At 39.4% G+C, this 19,968-nt stretch overlaps 2 protein-coding genes and 1 long non-coding RNA gene across 27 annotated transcripts in view; 1 reads left to right on the top strand and 2 right to left on the bottom strand.

The window, feature by feature from the left end:
• The window catches only part of CRIP3 (cysteine rich protein 3), a 23,805-nt gene extending 8,416 nt beyond the window's left edge, over nt 1–15,389 (bottom strand). For 3 of the 6 annotated variants that reach the window (XM_077903920.1, XM_077903923.1, XM_077903924.1), the window contains exons 1-2: nt 14,627–15,389; nt 11,026–11,138 (exon numbers count right to left, since the gene is read on the bottom strand). In XM_077903920.1, the coding sequence (XP_077760046.1) occupies nt 11,026–11,138; nt 14,627–14,694 (181 nt within the window). In that variant the 5' untranslated portion in view covers nt 14,695–15,389. Of the gene's footprint in view, nt 1–777; nt 3,451–11,025; nt 11,139–14,626 lie in introns of those variants that run through there. The other 3 variants (XM_077903925.1, XM_077903926.1, XM_077903927.1) reach the window with 2 other exon arrangements.
• The window catches only part of LOC144317488 (uncharacterized), a 50,418-nt gene that overhangs the window by 6,264 nt on the left and 24,186 nt on the right, over nt 1–19,968 (top strand). For 10 of the 20 annotated variants that reach the window (XR_013383494.1, XR_013383497.1, XR_013383495.1 and 7 more), the window contains 2 exons: nt 12,111–12,232; nt 12,322–12,407. This is a non-coding gene — a long non-coding RNA (uncharacterized LOC144317488). Of the gene's footprint in view, nt 1–12,110; nt 12,233–12,321; nt 12,408–14,360; nt 16,478–19,968 lie in introns of all 20 variants that reach the window. The other 10 variants (XR_013383498.1, XR_013383503.1, XR_013383507.1 and 7 more) reach the window with 2 other exon arrangements.
• The window catches only part of ZNF318 (zinc finger protein 318), a 30,004-nt gene continuing 26,362 nt past the window's right edge, over nt 16,327–19,968 (bottom strand). Inside the window, exon 10 of the mRNA XM_077903919.1 lies at nt 16,327–19,968. Within this exon, the coding sequence (XP_077760045.1) occupies nt 16,636–19,968 (3,333 nt within the window). The 3' untranslated portion in view covers nt 16,327–16,635.

Raw genomic sequence — 19,968 nt, 5'->3', positions numbered from 1 at the left:
ATCACTGTGTTATTTAACCTTTATTACACATAACGTGTGTGCTTTCTCATTCCATCTTCTGAATATCCCCTCTAACTAGAAAGCTCTACTTTCTGCCAGTTATGTTACTTAAAAAAATAAAAATAGAAACATGCACACAAAACAAAAACAGATTGAAATGTTTTCTCAAACACACTAGCAAGTCTGACCTTCTCCCTTGTTTTCTAGTATCTACTTGCTACCATTACATGCACCTGTTGAGAGCATTCTGTATATAACATTCTGTACATAGCTACTTATGGTTACCTGCTTGAGGTTATTGATTGGGCTACATTTTAGGATTCAGTGGCATCAGCTGGGCAAATTCACAATCAAGACTGTAAGAAATGACCCTCTGATCCTTCACCATGATTACCCTCAACTTATGCTCATGAAGAAATCAACAACAGCTTTAAGTGGTGGTTTTCCATACAAAGATATATGGGTTTGGTTTCTCAAATATCACTTGGAAATGTGTATTTCATCTAAAAATATATAAAAATAACTATATCCAAATAATCTGCAGCATGAAAAATGTATCCACATGCTGGAAACTGAGAAAAAATAAGAGGAGTGAAACATGGTGGTCAGCTTGTTTATAGATCTGACAGATGGTGACAATGCTCTGTGATGTGAACTATTGGCAACTTCCTCATCTCACTTTTTTACAATATATAAGAATAGTTCTTCCAGGTCATGAGACTATGTTAAGGAAACTAAAACAGTTTCTTATGAATTCAGAAAAATGCGAAAGCTTACCTTTTTATAGAGAAGTTTCTCAGTTCCTCTATGAAACTCAAAGTCACAGAATCAATAGTCAAGTTCCAGGATCTTCCCAACTCCAAAATAACTGGGCTTTTTCTCTTCTTCTACTCTGAAGCTTTGGAACAGGCAGAGCTATAACATTTTTATTCATAATCTCTTATTATCACCCTCCCCACCAAAAACAGGGCAGCATCTTGTGGGTAAAGAACTTGAGCATACATCTTGTGATAAAAAGTGACAAAGAGAAGGGCTACAAAAACCAAAGTGGCACTGAATCTTTGCAGCTCAATAGGAGAAATTTTATTTTCTATTTAGAAGGATTTCCTCTGAAGAACCTCATCTCCCCCATTCCACATTAGTTCAACTTAGTCTATATTGTTCAGTAAGGGTAGACCCTGCCTTCCATGGTGAGCTTCTGACCAGTGCCTGGTCTGAGTACTTCATCCAGCTGGCCATAGTAATTGTACAGGGGGAGGAGTGTGGCCCAAGTCACACTCTTCATCTTCCCTGAGGCTTTTCCATGAGACTTCTTGGTGTTATTAGGAAAAATATACTTTCATTTTCTAGACAGAAACCTTGTAAGGACCACAGCAGCTTGAGACTGCAGAGGTTATCTTGCCTCTTAGTAAAGAGAAAACCAGGCCAACTAAAAACTGAGAGAAAAGGAAAAGAAGGGTCCTAATGACATCTCTGACCTCCTGGATCCAACTCTGCCCCAGTTTCCCACTATCAAGTAATAAATTATCCCCTATCCATTGTTTATTAAGTTTGATTGAGTTAGGTTTCTGTTACAACCAAGAGTCCTAATTAATACAACATGCATCTTTATACAGTTCTTGTGCTGCTTCTTGTATGTAAGAATCACATCATGTTGTGTAAAGTTCTGACACTGTAAATAGGTATATATTTAGTTTCTTTTTTTTAATTAATTAATTTATTTATTCATGAGAGACACAGAGAGACAGGCAGAGGGAGAAGCAGGCTCCATGCAGGGAGCCGGTCGGAGGACTCAATCCCGGGTCTCCAGGATCACGCCCTGGGCTGCAGGGGGCGTTAAACCGCTGAGCCACCGGGGCTGCCCTGTATTTATTTTCTTAATGCATGACTTTTAGGATAACCGTGTAAGAAAAAAAAAGTAGAAAATGACATGTATAAAAAAATGGATCTTAGATAAGTTATCCAATTAAATAGTGGGCATAAAAAATAGTGGGCATAAATTTTGGATGCTTTTCCAAAGAAGATATACAAATGGGCAATAATCACATGAAAAAAATGCTTGACATCATTAGTTATTAAGGAAGTGTAAATCAAAACTGTAAGGACATACCATTTTACATCCACTAGGATGGTGATCATCAAAAAAGAAAAACCAAAAATAACAAATGTTGGAAAAGATGTGGAGAAAATGGAACTCACATTTCTGGTGGGAGGGTAAAATGGTGCAGTTGCTATGGAAAACAGTTTGATGGGTCCTCAAAAAGTTAAACAATATTGTGATATCATAGAAATGGCAGAGTAGAGAGTTACAAGAACCAGTCCTCCACTGAAGCTAGCATTTTGCTGGCAAAAACTGACAGAAGCAACTTTTTTAGAATTCTGGAATCTAAAAAAATTTAGAGTGGAGTCCAACCAGTGCTGTGCTTAATGAAAAAAAGCAGCTGTTAAATTTCAGTAACAAAACGTTGTAGCATTTTTGTTTACCTGTCTACCATCCCCCATTCCTCGGTTAGGTGGTGGCTGTGGGACATCAGTCCACATTCCTGGTGTGGCTTGCTAGTACCAGGGGAGGATAGATGCACCCTTATTCTCAAAAGACTGGCTGTCACTCTGCCCTGTCTGGTGGTTCCCTGAGGGACCCATGCTGAATCTGACCTTTGTTTTGCCCCCTCAGCCTAGAGCAGCTTTCCAAGCAGCATCTGTTGAAAGTATTTAAAAACTTAGATTACTGGTGGCTGCCTAGGGCAAGAGACAGAGAATGGAACAAGCAGCAGATGGATCTAAAAGCCTGACAAGTAGGAGACTGAGAAGGAAGCTTACATGGGGAAATAAGGACTCTGAAGAGTTACTGTGTGATTGGGGAAATACAGCATATAGAGTACATGCCCAGGGATAGCTGTATGTTCAGAGAAGACCTGAGAGGACCCTAGGCTTGCAGCTTTGGCTGATCTTCAGACTCCATGCAATCCAGAGGTGAAGACTAAGGCAGAGTTTCAGGCAAATTGGTTTAGCACTGAAGTAGTACACCAGCTCAGAGCCAAGCTACAAAAATGTGGAGAGGTGGTGGTGGTGTTTTTACCCTAGTCATTTAAGGAAATCTCTGTCAGGTCACTGACTGATTGCTGAGATAATGGAACAGAGTTTCGGTAATTACACAGAACAAGAAATGCAGTCTTGCAAAAACAGTTTGGAAAAGTCAATAAACAAATGGATGACAACAGCCTTCAATAATCAACAACAGCAAACCCTGGGAGGGGGATCTGATTCCCAGATTGACACACTGTAATATTCAAAATGTTGTTTTATTTTTTGAGTTTTTTATTTTTTAAAGATTTTATTTATTTATTCCTGAGAGACATGAAGAGAGAGTTGAGTCTTTTTTTTTTCTTTCTCCTATTCAGAATAATTTCAGTAGTCTTATCTCCAAGTTCACTCATTTTTTCTTCTGCCAGCTTGAATCTGCTGTTGAATTCCTGTAATGAGTTTTCCATTTCAGCTACTGTGCTGTTTAGCTCTAGAATTTTTATTTAGCTCTTATATAATAATAAATGTATATTAATATAATATAAATACAAGTAATGTATATCTATAGATATTCTTTATTCATTTCTTCATTCTCCTAGTTTCCTTTAGTTTTTTCATCTATTATTTTCTTTAGCTCTTTGAGTGTATTTAAGACATTTGATTTAAAATATTTGCCTAATGGAATGCCTGGCTGGCTTAGTTGTTAGGGCATGCAACTCTTGATCTTGGAGTTGTGAGTTTGAGCCCCACATTGGGTGTAGAGATTACTTAAAAAATCTTTAAAAACAATAAAATATTTGCCTATTAAGTCCAATGTTTGGGCTTCCTTGGTGACAGTTTCTGTAAGCTTCTCTTTCTTTTCTGTGAATGAACTGTACTTTATTCTTTTAATCCCTTGTGATTTTTTTTTGTTTAAAACTGAACATTTAAAAAAAAACTGAACATTTTTGGGGGTTTCCTGGGTGGCTCAGTGGTTTAGTGCCTGCCTTTGGCTCAGGGCATGACCCTGGAATCCCGGGACAAAGTCCCACATCGGGCTCCCTGCATGGAGCCTGCTTCTCTCTCTGCCTGTGTCTCTGTCTCTCTCTGTGTCTCTCATGAATAAATAAATAAAATCTTTAAAAAAAAAAGTGGAAATTAAGACCTTAGTTCTAGAGAAACAAAAGCTGAGGGAGTTCATCACTAGTAGACCTGTCCTACATGAAATGCTAAAGGGAGTCCTTTAGGCTGAAATGAAAAGACACTAGACAATAACTCAAAACCATTTAAAGAAAGAAATCCAGTAAAAGTAACCATGTTCGTAAATATAAAGCCAGTATTATTGTATATTTGATTTGTAACTCCCCATTAGTTTCCCATATGATTTAAAGGGCAAATGCACAAAATAATTATAAATCTATGTTAATCAGCACACAACGTAAAAAAAGGAATTTGTGATAAAACAACATAAGGATGGAGATGAACTGAACTGAAAGGAGAGATAGATAGTTCTATAATAATGTTGGAGATTCCAATACTTCACTTCAATAAAGAATAGAGCGTCTAGACAGAAGTTCAATAAGGAAATAGAGGATTTGAACAACATTGAACTAAGTAGACCTAACAGACATATATAAAATACTTCAACCAAAAACAGAATACAGGGGCACCTGGATGGCTCAGTTGGGTTGGGTGCCTGCCTTTGGCTCAGGTCATGATCCCGGGGTCCTGGGATCGAGTCCTGCATCAGCCTCCTCACATGGAGCCTGCTTCTCTCTCTGCCTATATCTTTGCCTCTCTCTGTGTCTCTCATGAATAAATACATAAAATCTTAAAAACAAAAACAGAATACACATTCTTCTCAGGTGCACATAAAACAGTCTCCAGAATAGATCATATGTTAGTCCACAAAACAATATATTTTAAAAGACTGAAATCATACAAAATATCTTCTCCAATATAAAAAGCTAAAAATTAGTAACAGAAAACTGGAAAATTCACAAAACATACTCTTAAGTAACTAATGGGTCAAAGAAGAACTCACAAGAAAATGATAAAATACTTTGAGATGAATGAAAATAAAAAAAATATCAAAACACATGGGATGCAGTGAAAACAGTGCTAAGAGGGAAATTTAACTATGAACATTTTTAAAAAGAAGACCTCAAATCAATAACTTAACTTTATACCCTAAGGAACTAGAAAAAAAAAAGAGCCAACCAAGCTAAAAGACAGTAGGAAGAAAGAAATAAAGGTTACAGCAGAGATAAATGAAACAGGGAACAAAGAACAACAGAGAGAATCAATGCAACCAAGAGTTGGTACTTTGAAAACACTGACGAAATTGGCAAAACTTTAGCTAAATTTACTTAGGAAAAAAAAAAAGATGCAAATAACTAAAATCAGAAATGAAAGTGGGACTTTCCAGAAGTAAGAAAGCATTATAATAAGATAATACTGTGAACAACTGTATAATTAAGTAGGAACCAGACAAGGACGTCACTTTTATCACTGCTTTTTAAACATTGTACTGGAAGTTCTATCTAGAGCAATAAGGCAAGAAAAATAAATAAAAGGTAACCAAATTGGAAAGGAAGAAATAAAAATATATTCTCAAATGACATGATCCTATACACATGTATATTATTTATATGTTATATTATATTATATTATATTATATATTATGAATCCACAACTACAAAACTAGAAGAAATTAAGTTCAGCAAAGTTTCAGGGGATAAGATCAACACATTAAGGTAAACTGTGTTTCTATACATCTGAATAAATAATCCAAAAGGAAATTACGAGACAATTCCATTCAGTATAGCATACAAAAGAGTAAAATATATAGGAATAAATTTAGCCAAGGATGTAAAAGACATACACAAGAAGTACAAAATACTGCTGAAAGATATTAAAGAAGACTTAACAAACAAAAAGGCATCCCATCTATGTTCAGGGATTGGAAGATCTAATAGTGTCAAAATGGTAATGCTAGGGGCGCCTGAGTAGCTCAATCAGTTAAGCATATGTCTTTGACTCAGCTCCTGATCCCAGAGTCCTGGGATAGAACCCTACATTGGGCTCCCTGCTTAGCAGGTAGTCTGCTTCTTCCTCTTCCTCTCTCCCTATTCATGCTATCTCTCTCTCTTCCTCAAATAAATAAAAAATATATTTTTAAATGGTAACGCTATCCAAAGTGATCTACAGATTTTAAACAATCCCTATCAAAATTCCAATGACCCTTTTTGCAAAAATGAAAAGCCATTCTGCAAATTCATATGAAACTACAAGGGGGACCAAACAGCAAAATGATTTTGAGAGAACAAAGTTGAATATCTCATACTTCTTTTTTTTTTTTTTTTCTCATACTTCTTAATTTCAAAACTTACTACAAAAAACTACAGTGTTAAAAAAAAAAAAAAAAAAAAACCTACAGTGTTCAGGGCAGCCCCGGTGGCGCAGCGGTTTGGCGCCACCTGCAGCCCGGGGTGTGATCCTGGAGACTCGGGATCGAGTCCCACATCAGGCTCCCTGCATGGAGCCTGCTTCTCCCTCTGCCTGTGTCTCTGCCTCTCTCTCTCTGTGTCTCTCATGAATAAATAAATAAAATCTTAAAAAAAAAAAACTACAGTGTTCAAAATAGAGTAGTACTGGCAATAGGATGGGTTATAAACCAATGGAATAGAATTGAGAGTCCACAAATAAATCCATACATATACAGCCAATCAATTTCTAAGATGCCAAGACAATTCAATGTTGAAAAAACAGTCTCTTTTTAACAAATGGTGCTGACACAACTGTAATATCCACATACAAAAGATGCAGTTGGACCCCTACCTCACACTATATACAAAAATTAACTCAAAATAGATCAACAACCTAAACATCAGAGCTAAAACTAAAAAATTATTAGAAGAAAACACAGGGCTAAGTCTTCATAGTCTTGTATTTGGCAATGGATTCTTAAATATTATGCCAAAACCACAAGTAGTAAAAGAAAAAATGGATACATTGCATTCAATAAAAAAATTTTATACATCAAGAGATATTATGAAGAAAGTGAAAGGACAACATGAGGCATGGGAGAAAATACCTGCAAATCATAAATCTGATAAAGGTCTAGTATCCAGAATATATAAGAATCCTTACAATTTTAGAAGAGACAAACAATCCAGTTAAAAAATGGGCAAATGACTTGAATAGAGATTTCTGTAAAGAAGATACATAAATGACCAAAAAGTACATGAAAAGATGCTCAATATCATTAGTAATCAAGGAAAGGTAAATCAAAAGCACAATGAAACACTAGGATGGCTATATTAAAAAAAGAAATTAACAAGTGTTATGAATATGGAGAAATTGGAACCATTATACATTGCTGAAAGGGATGTAAAATGATTCAGGTGCTGTGGAAAAGTATGGCAGTTCCTCAAAAAGTTAAACATAAAATAATCATATGACTCAGCAATTCCACTTTTAGTCATATATTTTAAAGAAGTGGAAACAGGTATTTGAACACATACTTATTCATGAATGTTCACAGCAGTACTATTCACAGTAGCTAAAAGGTGGAAATAACCCAAATGTCTATCAACAAATGAATGGATAAACAAATTGTGGTATACATATACAATGGAATATTATTCAGCCATAAAAAGTAATGCACTACTGATGCATGCTATAACATGGATTAGCCTCAAAAACATTATGCTAAGTGGGGATCCCTGGGTGGCACAGCGGTTTGGCGCCTGCCTTTGGCCCAGGGCGCGATCCTGGAGACCCGGGATCGAATCCCATATCAGGCTCCCGATGCATGGAGCCTGCTTCTCCCTCTGCCTGTGTCTCTGCCTCTCTCTCTCTCTCTCTCTCTGTGACTATCATAAGTAAATAAATAAAAATTAAAAAAAAAAACATTATGCTAAGTGAAACAAGCCAGACAGAAAAGGTCACATATCCTATGACTCCATTTATGTGAAATTAACCAGAATATGTAAAACCATAGAAACAGAAAGCAAATTGGTAACTGCCAGGGGTACAGAGAGATAGGAATGAGAACTAACTGCTTAATAGACACAAGGTTTTATTTTGGGGTAATGAAAAGATTTTGGAACCAGACAGAGGTGATGGTTACACAACATTGTGAATGTACTAAATGTCACTTGTTCATTTTTTTAAAAAAGATTTTATTTACCTATTTATGAGAGACACAGGGAGAGGCAGAGACACAGGCAGAGGGAGAAGCAGGCTCCCCACAGGGATCCCAATGCAGGACTCGATTCCTGAACTGGGATCACGCCCTGTGCCAAAGGCAGATGCCCAACTGCTGAGCCACCCAGGCATCCCTCGCTTGTTCATTTTAAAGTGGTTGTTATGTGAATTTTATTTCCATTAAAAAATAAAAAATAAAAACACAATACCTGAGATACAGTCAGAAAAATGGTTATATTTTGGGAAAGTAGTGACTGGAAGAGGACATGAGAGGAGCTTCAGGGGTGTTGGTCATATTTAATTTTTTTTATTTGGGTATTGGTTACCTAGCTGTGGTCACTCCATTAAAATTTGGGGGCTTAACACTTGTGATGTGTGTACTTTAGTTTTTTTTTTTTTTTGTACTTTAGTTTTTTATATGCACCCTATACTTTAACATAAAACTTTATTTTTAAAGAGTTACCTTGTGACTCAAGATATACCAAAAAAGAACTGAAAAACTTACGTTCACATAAACACTTGTATACAAATGTTCACGGCAGCGCTATTCATAATAGCCGAAAACTGGAAATAACTCAAAATCCCATCAATGGGACGCCTGGGTGGCTTAGCAGTTTAGTGCCTGCCTCCGGCCCAGGGCATGATCCTGGAGTCCTGGGATCGAGTCCCACATAGGGTTCCCTGCATTGGAGCCTGCTTCTCCCTCTGCCTATGTCTCTGCCTCTCTCTGTCTCTCATGAATAAATATTTTTTTTAAATCCCACCAACTAGTAGATACACAAAATGTAGTATATTCATGCAGTAGATTATTCAACCACAAAATACAGTAAAGTATTGACACACAGTGCAACATGATGAATGAACCTTGAAAATATGTTAAACAAAAGAAGCCAGACACAAAAGACTACACGTTGTATGACTCTATTTATACGAATTGCCCAGAATAGGTAAATCCACAGAGGTGGAAAACAGATTGGTGACTGCCAGCAACTTTGGGGTAGGGAATAATTGGGAGTGTCTTCTAATGGGTATGTGTTTCTTTGGGGGGGTGGTAGAAATGTTCTGGAATTAGATAGTGGTGATAGCTGCACAACCTTGAAGATATTAAAAACCACTGGATTTTACACTTTAAAATGGTGAATCTTAAGTTACAAGAAATTTACTGTTATATGAAATATATTACAATAAAAAGGATTTTAAATATTTTTATAATATATATGAACTCTAGCATATCAAATATAAGAAGTTCAAAGGGAAAATATTACTTTGGAAATGTTCTCTTTCCTCCTGTCCATCCTTCAGATGAGCACATTTTTTTTTTATCTATCTATCTATCTATTTATCTATCTATCTATCTACCTACCTACCTACCTATCTATCTATGAGAGACACAGAGAGAGAGAGAGAGAGAGAGAGGCAGAGACACAGGCAGAGGGAGAAGCAGGCTCCATCCAGGGAGCCTGACGTGGGACTCAATCCAGGGACTCCAGGATTGCGCCCTGGGCCGAAAGCAGGTGCTAAACCGCTGAGCCACCCAGGGATCCCCCAGATGAGCACATTTTGGAGGTGTACCTCAGATACCACTGGAGAATGGAGGTAGGTGAGTCATAGTTAGGAATGAAAACTGTGACCAATAGCCCTGATTGTCCCTGCCTGAGCAGAGGAATGTGGCAGCTGATGAGAAACAGATCTTGGGCTGGAGCAAGGGAGAGAAAGTTAAAAGTGGTAGAGACAAAGTGCTGGCAGCTCTGGCACCAGAATGCTTTCCATTGCTTCATCTACAGGGTCATGCCTTAGGAATGAATAGTCTCTAACTGATTTAAGCTCAATAGCCAAAGGTCCTGAGATACTTCTTACCCCTTAGTAAGGAGTAAGAGTACTCCCTACTCTTTTGATGACTTTGGTTGGATATTATGCAGTTCTTGGTACTTGTAATGTTAGGAGTATTCCCAAAGCCTACCCAAACCATACATTTATTTGGGTAGACCTCTGGGACTCTAAAAATGCCTGGGTTTACAAATCAGGAACAAAAGTAGGCTAACAGTTTTAAGGGTAAATCTGGATCAAGAGCAGCTCAGATTTAAATGGATCTCAGAGTTTCAAGGACTTAAAGGTCAGCTAAATTTTATTTTGGTTCTCATCCTCCACGGTCCCAAGTGCAAAAAGGAGTAAATGAAGCACCTACTAGCATTTTAGATAGACAGTAAAGGGTTTCCTTGGTAGTCTGAAATGGTTCCTGCCTAATTCTGTGTGCCAGATGTTTCAATGTGTGTACAGGAGAGATAGTAAGACTTAGTGGAAACTGATAGACAGCAGTCCTGAAGTCTAAAATCCCAGAATTTTTCAACCACATTTGTGATTGTCTTCCCTTCCCTTCACCTCTTTTGTCTACTCACTCTGCTCCTCTATGGACATATCCAATTTTTACCTTCATTCTTAAATGGACCAATAATGAAACTGAGATAGAAGATGTTCTACTTGCTGGGAACATGGGGGCCCAGGGTCAAAGATGAGAATACCTGAAAGGCACAGCTTTAACATAAATATCATGGCACAGAATGAGAGATGGATGTTAGGAGATAAATTGAGATGAGGAGAGACAAGTTTAAAATATACATCTCTATGTCTATCTTAATTTTGTTCCTCTTCTACTGCTACAAAGATACAGACATAAATACACAACATATTTGCTCACCCAACTTGCCATTTCCTGGCGGTTAAAAACACAGGGACTTTTCCACAACCCATCCCTGACCCAGCAGCCATACCTACCTTCTGGAAGTCAGACGCTAGAAGTGACTGCCTACTGACCTCCAAGGTGCTCATCATTTCTCTGGTCTCTGTGGCTTCTATCCCTGCCTCCCTGAGGCAGAGATGTCTTTTGTAGTCCTTCCTTCTGGAATTTTGGACTTTGGCAACTGCTCCTGAAAAGAAAGGAAGAGAGGTAGGCAAGAATCAGTAAATGTCTTCATAGGCATCCTTGTGTAGGTAGGCTATAGGAGAGCTGGGCAGAAGTTTATCAGGGATGGAGCATCAGAGAAATGAAAGAAAAGGATACCTCCAAATGGTTGATTTTACCTCTTTGCAATCTTTCTCTGTACCCTCGTATCATGTAACTCTGCCTCTGTTTTCACCCTTATTTACTTCCCTTAAACATGCTCATTTCCATTGCTTTCTACAAAATACCTTTCTCTCCTGATCCTCCACAAGTGGAAATAACAAAAGCCTGTAAAGCCTTTATTCTATACATCTAGATACAAATTACCTTCTATTCTCTTGCATGCAACAAAGACTTTGTGATATCTTTTGTGTACCTGCATTAAAGTAAGCTCTGTGAAGACAGGCAGCTTGATTTATAGAATTTCATGTCCAAATGCTTGTACACGTGGAAGTGCATAACGAGCTAAAGAGATAGCGGCAAGAGAAAGGGAAGAGGAAGAGAGAAAAAAAAAACCAAAAGAATAAAATTCTTCAAGAATGGAGATTGAAGAATGAATATTGCCCAGCACTGATGGGAGTAGAGGAATTTAGTCTTGAGGAAATAGAAGCAGGATCTATTTGTAATGACAGAAAATTGATGAGAGGAATGAAGACAGGGATGCACTGAGTGGGAGACACACTTTAAAAAAAAAACCACTATTTTTTTAATACGTAAAAGTATGCAAAAGGAAAAAAAAAAACCTGGTCTATAATTCCACAACATGATAATCGTTACTGACATAAAATTACATATTTTACATGTGTGTACATATTTTATATGTGCATGAAATATTTATATTTTATGTAAAATACATTTTATGGTCAGGATGTTGAAACAAAAAATACAGAATAAAAAGTGAAAGCATTCCTCTTCCTTCCATCAACAGAAACTGTTTTTGCTTTTTGTTTCCTTTCAGAAATCAAACTGGCAACTTGACTTAGGTTTCTGATGAGGTGACAAGAGGATGTTGGGCCAGATCAGAGATTTGGGGTTTGACTGATTTCAACATGCCTATGAAATCTGGCTTGAAGGAAAAAGGTAACCATCTGAATATCAAAGTTCCCAAAGCTTTTGATTGCTAACTCTAAGGTCAGTTTATCCCCATTCCCAACCTGTTTTTCTTTCAGGAGCTTCAGGGGCAATGTGTCCCCTTCCTGGCCTGACACCATTATTCCAGAATGCTGTTGAACTGAAGAGGTTACTGGCAGCCTCGGTATGCATTCATTGCCATAGACAGTGCTTTGTATACAAAGATCCAGGACAGAAGCAGGGATAGTTGGTTTCTGGAGTGCTAAGTACCCAACAAATACAGTCAGCAATTTGTATCTTTTACTCACTTACAAATCGCTGAGTATTCACAATCAGTTAAAAAAAAAAAGGCTACTATTACCACGTTGATTCTTTTAACAAATTTTTATTGAGCAATTTATGCGTGTCTGGCATCTGTGCATTGGGGATACAATGATAAAAAACCATAAGCAAAGACAGCCTTCCTGCTTTGGAGAGTTTATGATCTAGTTGTGTGGAGAGGGATAGATTGATCAAATAAACATATAAATGTAGAACCACACTGTGCAGTGAAAACATACATGGTCCTTTGAAAGTGTAAGGGTTGAGGGCAAATGAGCATGGCAATGTTTTTATAATGGTAGAGGTTCATTATCCGTTCAACTGCTTGGCTTCCCAATGAATACTGTTAGCATATACATAATTTTTCTGGTTAAAAATGACATATTATTATAAAATAAAATTCTAAAGAAATGTGTTCACAATTACAAACTATTTTCATTGGTCCATGTTCTCACAAAATTGTTAATAAATGTAGACCTTGCTTAGGTTCTCTCTTATCCCAGGCTTGGTAGGTATGTTTTGTTAATGTGAGAACCAAGGTTTAGGAATATATTTTTTTAAGTAAGGCCCATCATGAACCTTGAACTCATGACCTCAATATCAAGAGTCACATGCTCTACCAACTGAGCCAGCCAGGTGTCCCAGGAATATATTTTTCAAAACCATCTCACTTTCTTTATAGGCAGTCTCCTCTCTGAACCTGCCTCCACTTTTTTTCTTTTCTAAATATACACTTAATGTCCCTGTTGGATGCCTGTATCTGTAGGTCCAACCCTCCCTGCAACCCCCACCCAACACCTTACCATTCTTCTTCAGTTCCTGAACCTGGCAGCCTGAAAAATGAATATATATCCTGACATGCTTTGATACCAAAGCATTAGCTAACTTTTTGACTTTTTAAATTTTTTTTAGAGAGATGGAGCTGTATTAGGTACAATGGGAATACTTACGAGAAAGGTTAAGAGTCTTATATGCCCTGAAGCTAGCTGTGAATAGGAGAAAGATGGCTTAGGAAGTAAGAGGTCTCCATTCACAAAGCCAATGGGAATTTTGGGGGGTTATTTACACAATTTAGGTAAAATTAGATGTTTGCCCAAATTTAAACCTAACTACGGATAATGCATTCTCATAGTTAAGGGAGTCCAATAAAAACTTTTCGGATGTTTGCAGAATTTTAAAGTAGTTATATATAATATCATAAGTGACCTGTAAAGATTAGAGCCCCCTCCTTGCATGTGCCTTTGTCTCCAAAGGTGAACATTTATTCAGTGCTGAGAGTATTTAATAAAAAGAAATAGGGCCTATCTTTAGGCGCTGGCATCTGGGTTAGAATTCTGCCTTTCCTTTCACAGGGCTTCTCTGGATAGGCTCCAGAGCTAGATCCCACTGATCAAAAAGGGATCACACTTCCTGCCCAGGCTCTCCCTCTGCTAGTTCAAGGCAGATATGAAGAATGCCATTGCTTCTTACAAGTAGGCATTATTTTAGAAAAAGCCTGAAGTTTTCAAGAAATAGAGAAACAGCTCAAAGCACTCCAGCCCCGAATACTTGAATTATTTCTGTACTTCCTAGATTTTGTCTCTCTTCCTTTCCCTACCCTTCCCAAGAGTCCCCCTCCTAACCTAAAGAAAGATTCTGACTCCCTCGGTGAAGGAGTAAAGGTATGAGTGAGATCTGGATAAGATTAACCCCTCCCTACTCTAAACCCATTCATATCTCCCCAAAGGGAGGTGGATTTACTAAGTGAATAGGCCTGAAAATATTAACTGGCATTTTATTTATTTATTTTTTTTAAATATTTTATTTATTTATTTAGGATAGTCACAGAGAGAGAGAGAGAGAGGCAGAGACACAGGCAGAGGGAGAAGCAGGCTCCATGCACCGGGAGCCCGACGTGGGATTCGATCCCGGGTCTCCAGGATCGCGCCCTGGGCCAAAGGCAGGCGCCAAACCGCTGCGCCACCCAGGGATCCCTATTAACTGGCATTTTAAACTTGTAGGTTCTCTGAATTCCTGCAGATAGGCTGCTAGAATAGGGAAGGAGTGGTTCTCTGGAAAAACAAATATATTTCTGATGCTCACCTGGGTTTATGTTCATCTAAAGGACACCTTCTGAGGCAGTCTATGGTTTCCAGGCCAGAAAGGTGCATTAAACTCAGGCTTCAGCCTAAAAAGCAGACCTAGGAGGGCTACTCTGGATGGCATGACCCTGGACACATCTGGGCTGAGGTGGAGACAATGATTATCATCTTAAAGAAGGAAAAAAAAATATCCGTGGCACAGTGAAATGAACTTGTCCAAAATCACAGCAAGGCAAATGGCTGAAGAACACTCACGGACCTAACTCCCAAATATATATTCTTTCCACAACACAATGAAAAACTGGTCAGGACATCTTCTAAATAGACATTACCAAGGCTCTAGAAAAACTAAATAGCCTCCCCAAATTCAACATAGGATTCTGCAGCTCTGCACACAAGTTAACCGTGAAAAATGAATTCTTAGGAAAATAGGTCAGCTTTGCATTGTTTTTGAGTGGGTAGAAGACAAGACTCTGACGCCTCTGTTCAGCCAGGTTACAAATTTCTAACAAGGATGTCAAAAGGAAACCGGAACAGAGATTAGGGAATCTGAGGACTAAGCTCTCTGATCCCTAAGAGTGCCCTCAGCAAGAATATGAATGTTCTAGGGGGAGCTCAGCTTCCAGAGTAACATAAGGAGAGCCAACATAAGGATATATGAAAAGCTTCCCAATAGGAAGATGCCAAAACCAGACCACTGTCACCTACTCAGTACCCAACCAGGCAGCACTGAGGCATAGACTACATAACTTCAGAATCTGACATGAAAGAAGTAGCCCTAACAAGTTGGGAGAAAACAACTAGGAGGGAGGAGATAGACAACAGGACAGCAGGAGTTCATATTTCTAGTTTTCCTGTGGAGTTCAAATGTGTGTGGTTTCAAAACAAAAATCCGGAAAGAAACATGAGGTTAATGCATTTATTCCAATTAATTAACACATTAAAAATAAAATTAAACTTGTCCAAGCCAACTCAAAAATTCTTTAATCTTTTAAACAAAATGTACAACCCAAAACATCACACTATGGTGGAGATAATAACTTGGGAAAGGGAGAGGTAGAGGAAGGAATACATATGGATTGTGGAACAGAGAATGAGTCCAATCCCAAAACAAGTTTCAGCTCTTCTATCTCTTCAGAACAGAAATGGCTGCTAAACAATATAACAAAGTATTACTGGATCACAATACAATGAACAAAGGCCATTTCAAAAATAAAAGTGACCCAAAAAGCATATCTGCTCCTAGCATTCAGCCATGAATTAGCCTTACCGATTTGTCGTCTTCCAAAAGTGAACCTGCTAGATTTTCTTCCACGTTTATTGAGGCCATTTCCAAACAGGTTTGTGAGTTAGCAGGACCATCTCAAGCAAAGGCAACAGAATAAAGGAAGTATGGGATTGACATGGCACAAGGAAGTAAACAGTAAACAAAAGAGCTACTCACGCTGCATTTCAAACAATGTTAAGGCAGGCCCATCCAAATGGAAGCCTAAGAGATGAACAATCCTTCCTTCATTAGTAGTTTTCTATTTCACACTTGAGCAGGCTTTCTGGTGTTTCTCCTAGAGATCCATCAGCTGCCCAGGAAATTGGGTTGGAATACAACACAGCAATTGGAGAAGTCAGCTTTGTCTCCCTCCTCCCCCACATTCCAGAAATGGCAGAGTCAAAGCCAAAATACAATCAAAGCACACTATGTGGTGAGCCAGACAGACATTTGATTTTAATGACAAAGAGAAAGTAAATTGGAAAAAAAAAATTAACAGAAAATACTTTTTTTTACAGATATGTATAGAAGTTATGATTGATTTGTCTGGTATCTTACGGAAAAAGAGGGAAAAAAGGAAAAGAGGTAAATTTTTTGGCTTCCACGAACATTTACTGTAAGATGCTGACGACATCGCTTGGTGTAGGTTCCAGATGAGATAGCCAACTAGTCCTGGATCATCTGGGCACCTGATTTCTAGAAGCCAATCTGATTCATCCATAAGTAGCTCTGGATGTGTATTCTTAGTCATGAACACAGGATGCTGTGTGGTCCTGGGTGGCAGCAACTGGTGCTTCTTGTACAGGTATTTCCTGAGGGACCATATTGCCTCCAACTACTTGCTCCCTTGTAGGGGACCCTGAGGCCAGAGATTTTACCAAATTCAAAGGGTGGTCACTATCCTCATCTACTTGAGGAATTGCTACCTGTGTAATGGATACTTTCGGTATTTCTAGCTGTAGTGGTCCCATCTCCAGGGAACTACACCCAGGAGGGTCACCTTGCTCAGAGAGAGGAGAACATAACTTCTCTTTTTGAACTCCAGATGTCCGAGTAACAAATTCAACAAGGTCTGGAAGGCAAGGAGATGGCCCGACGCCAGCAGGGTTAATTGTTTCTGATTCTAATCTGAGTGAATCTTGTTTCTCTAATTGAGAAGTTTCTTCTACTTCCTCAGGCATCATTCCTCCTCCTGCTAATAGGTCAAGTGCTTGGTGTGTTCCTTCTAGGCTCCCCAAACCAAAGTCAACATTTTCTATAGGAAGTCTACTTTTCAATATGTTAGGAGTGATCCTTCCACTTCTGGGATTAGATGAGTTTTGTTCACCCTCTGCTTCAAAGTTAAGCACCAGGGTTTTGGGAGAATCTAATGGAAACTCAGAAAAGGATGGGATTGATTCCAAGTCAGTGAGAGTGGAGGGATTACATCCTACAGGTGACATAGAATTTTCTTCACATACGTTCTGAGACAGGGCAGTTGGAGATCTATGTGCTTGGTCTACTCGAGTGTTGCAGAAATCAACACTCATATCCCCCAGGTTCCTGAGGGCAGCAAGCTCTTCTACTTTTAAGTCTGTAACTTCAAAGTCTTCCAAGGCCTTGCTTTCTATTGTCACAGTTAATTCTGGATGGACATCTCGTAGCTCCAAGGCTTCTGCTTCTGGTTTCTCTGGGCTCTCCCAGGTCTCTGACTTCTTATTCTCTTCCCAAACAGCCAGTTCATAAATCATTTTACCCTGAACGTCTTTTGATCTTTCTCTCTTGAGTTTGAGCCTTCTGTAACTAGTTCTGGAAGCTGATTCTGGAGCTGAATTTTCTAGCCACTCTTCATTACCAGTTGAGACTCCTTGCTCCTCTGCACTATCTGTTAAACATGTATCTGATCTGGCTGGGGACTGGAGAAGCAATTCTGGGGCAGAAATTTTCACAGGTACATCTTGTGGGTTCTGGAGTAAAGATCTAGCTTCTGAAGGAAATGAGTCTATTTTTGCCTTAGTGGAAGAGAGAGCCTGTGCACTCAAGTCAATCACTACTTTACTTTGAGTTTCACTTCCTGTCATCAATTTCTTGGACTGTTCAGCCTTTTTGTCAGTCATCTGCAACTTGGGCTGTTCTATTTCTTCCTCCCATGCACATCTGTTCCCACTGTTCAATTTAGAATCCTCTATGCTATTGGGCTCAACACTGATACCTGTCCTCTCTCCTACAATCTCCTCAGAAAGCTTTGGTCTCTTTTCTTTTAGTTCAATATTTGCCTCTGCCATACTTTCCCCACAATCCTTTGATTTGTGGAGCTCTTGGTTTTCCTCATCCTGATTACCAGCTTCCATAAGGTGGGCTTCTACCAAATTCTGAGATTCCATGATATGGCCATGTATATCTGACAGCAGAGGGTCTGGATCTACACCTGGTGGCCCTGGCTCTCCCAGGTCAAGTTCAATTTTTCCTCCTGGAGATATATCCCTATTAGCATCACTTTGTAAGGAGCTACAAGTCCACATGGCCAAAGTGTCTGTCTTTGGGGTAACAGTTTCATAAGGCCTGCTTTGGCACAACCTTGTCAGAGGCTGTAGGAAGCCATAGCTACTGCCTCTGCTTTTTGAGTCTGTGCATTCCACAACTGACCATTTCCCTAGAGACACCACAGTTTTTGCAATGGGCTTTTCAGGGTTGCTGACTAAAGGAGCAGAGATCAAATTTCTATCTGGAGGCAACTCCTCTTGGGATGCACTGTTGTTCAATGTAGAAGTGGAAGAGGTGTCTGAACTTTCGACTCTAGAAACAGTGCTATTTTCCCCATTGGCCAAAAGACCACCACTCAGCTTAGTCTCAGGGGCCCCCTTTCCACCACTACTGTAGAATATATCATATAGGTCCTTAGCATTGGCTGTAGCTAAGCATGAATTTCGCTTTTCCAATTTTTTGGCTTGTTCACTGAACACACTTGAGAGGGGAGGTGGAGGGCGCACTAACACAGAGAAAAGGGTCTGGTCCCTGTCACTCTCACTCACCCCAGGAGCCGTCTCATCCGAAGGAATGACAGCTGGTTGTGCTGAGGCCATGATGGCTACTGGCAACACAGGATTCAAAATGTTAGGACCCAGGAAGCCAGGGCTGAGAGTGGGAGATACTGCTGGGTTTGATTTGACCGGCGCTAAGACAGCATTTGCTTGAGCAGGAGATGGGGAAGCTAGATGGGGTATGACGGGGGGTGGTGGAGGGGGTGGTGGAGGGGGCGGTGGAGGAGGTGGCAGCATTTGCTCAGGTATATGGGATGGCTCATTCTTTTCAGCCAGTACCATTTTTTCCTCTGGAGACCCTTTCAGAATCACCTCTTCCCCTCCAAATGCTTTGGAAATAATGTCGGGAGGCAAGAGGAGATCAGCTGAAGACTCTTTAACCACTGGCAGAGGCTTAGCAGTAGTTCCAGAAGACTTGATGGATAGAAAGGTGTTAAGAGGAGCTGGCTTGCTCACCGTGGCTGAACCGGACTTGCGGAGTACCGTGGATGGGATAGGCAGGTTGGGTCGGATCTTTGTCTGGGTTGAAGTTGTGACAACAGGCATCCAAGGGCTCGTATGTGCAACAACTGTCTTCCCAGAGAGCTTGATTTTTATGGGCTTTGCCTTCCCAGCCTCAGCTCTGCCATCCTCTTTGTCCTTACTGTTTTCTACAACCTCTTCCTTAGAAATACTTGGGGCCATTGAACTTTTTTCCTCCTCTTTCTCTGGCTTCTTCCAGCTGAATTTCCCAAAAGAGGAAGATGTTGGTGATTCTTTCTTTACCTCTTCCTTTAACTGGAGTTTGATGCTAGCCTTCCTTTTATTTTCAGTCTTTTCAGGGGAGTGCCCACCCTCAGAGAGTTGGTCCTCTAATTCCTCAGAGACTTTGTCATCCTCTTTTATTTCCTTCATGACCTTTGCCTTTTTTTCTTTCTTCTCTTCCTTTGGTTTCTCACTAAGTTTGCGCTTTAGCTCACTCTGCCGTCGCCGTTCTGTCTCTAGGACCACAGCCAAGCCAGCTTGGCGGTCCAGATTCCGCCGCTCCTCATACAATGGGTTTTCAACCACATATTT

The sequence above is a fragment of the Canis aureus genome, chromosome 7 (assembly GCF_053574225.1).
Source record: "Canis aureus isolate CA01 chromosome 7, VMU_Caureus_v.1.0, whole genome shotgun sequence".
Taxonomy (NCBI): Eukaryota; Metazoa; Chordata; class Mammalia; order Carnivora; family Canidae; genus Canis; species Canis aureus.
This window is presented reverse-complemented; position numbering and strand designations above follow the sequence as displayed.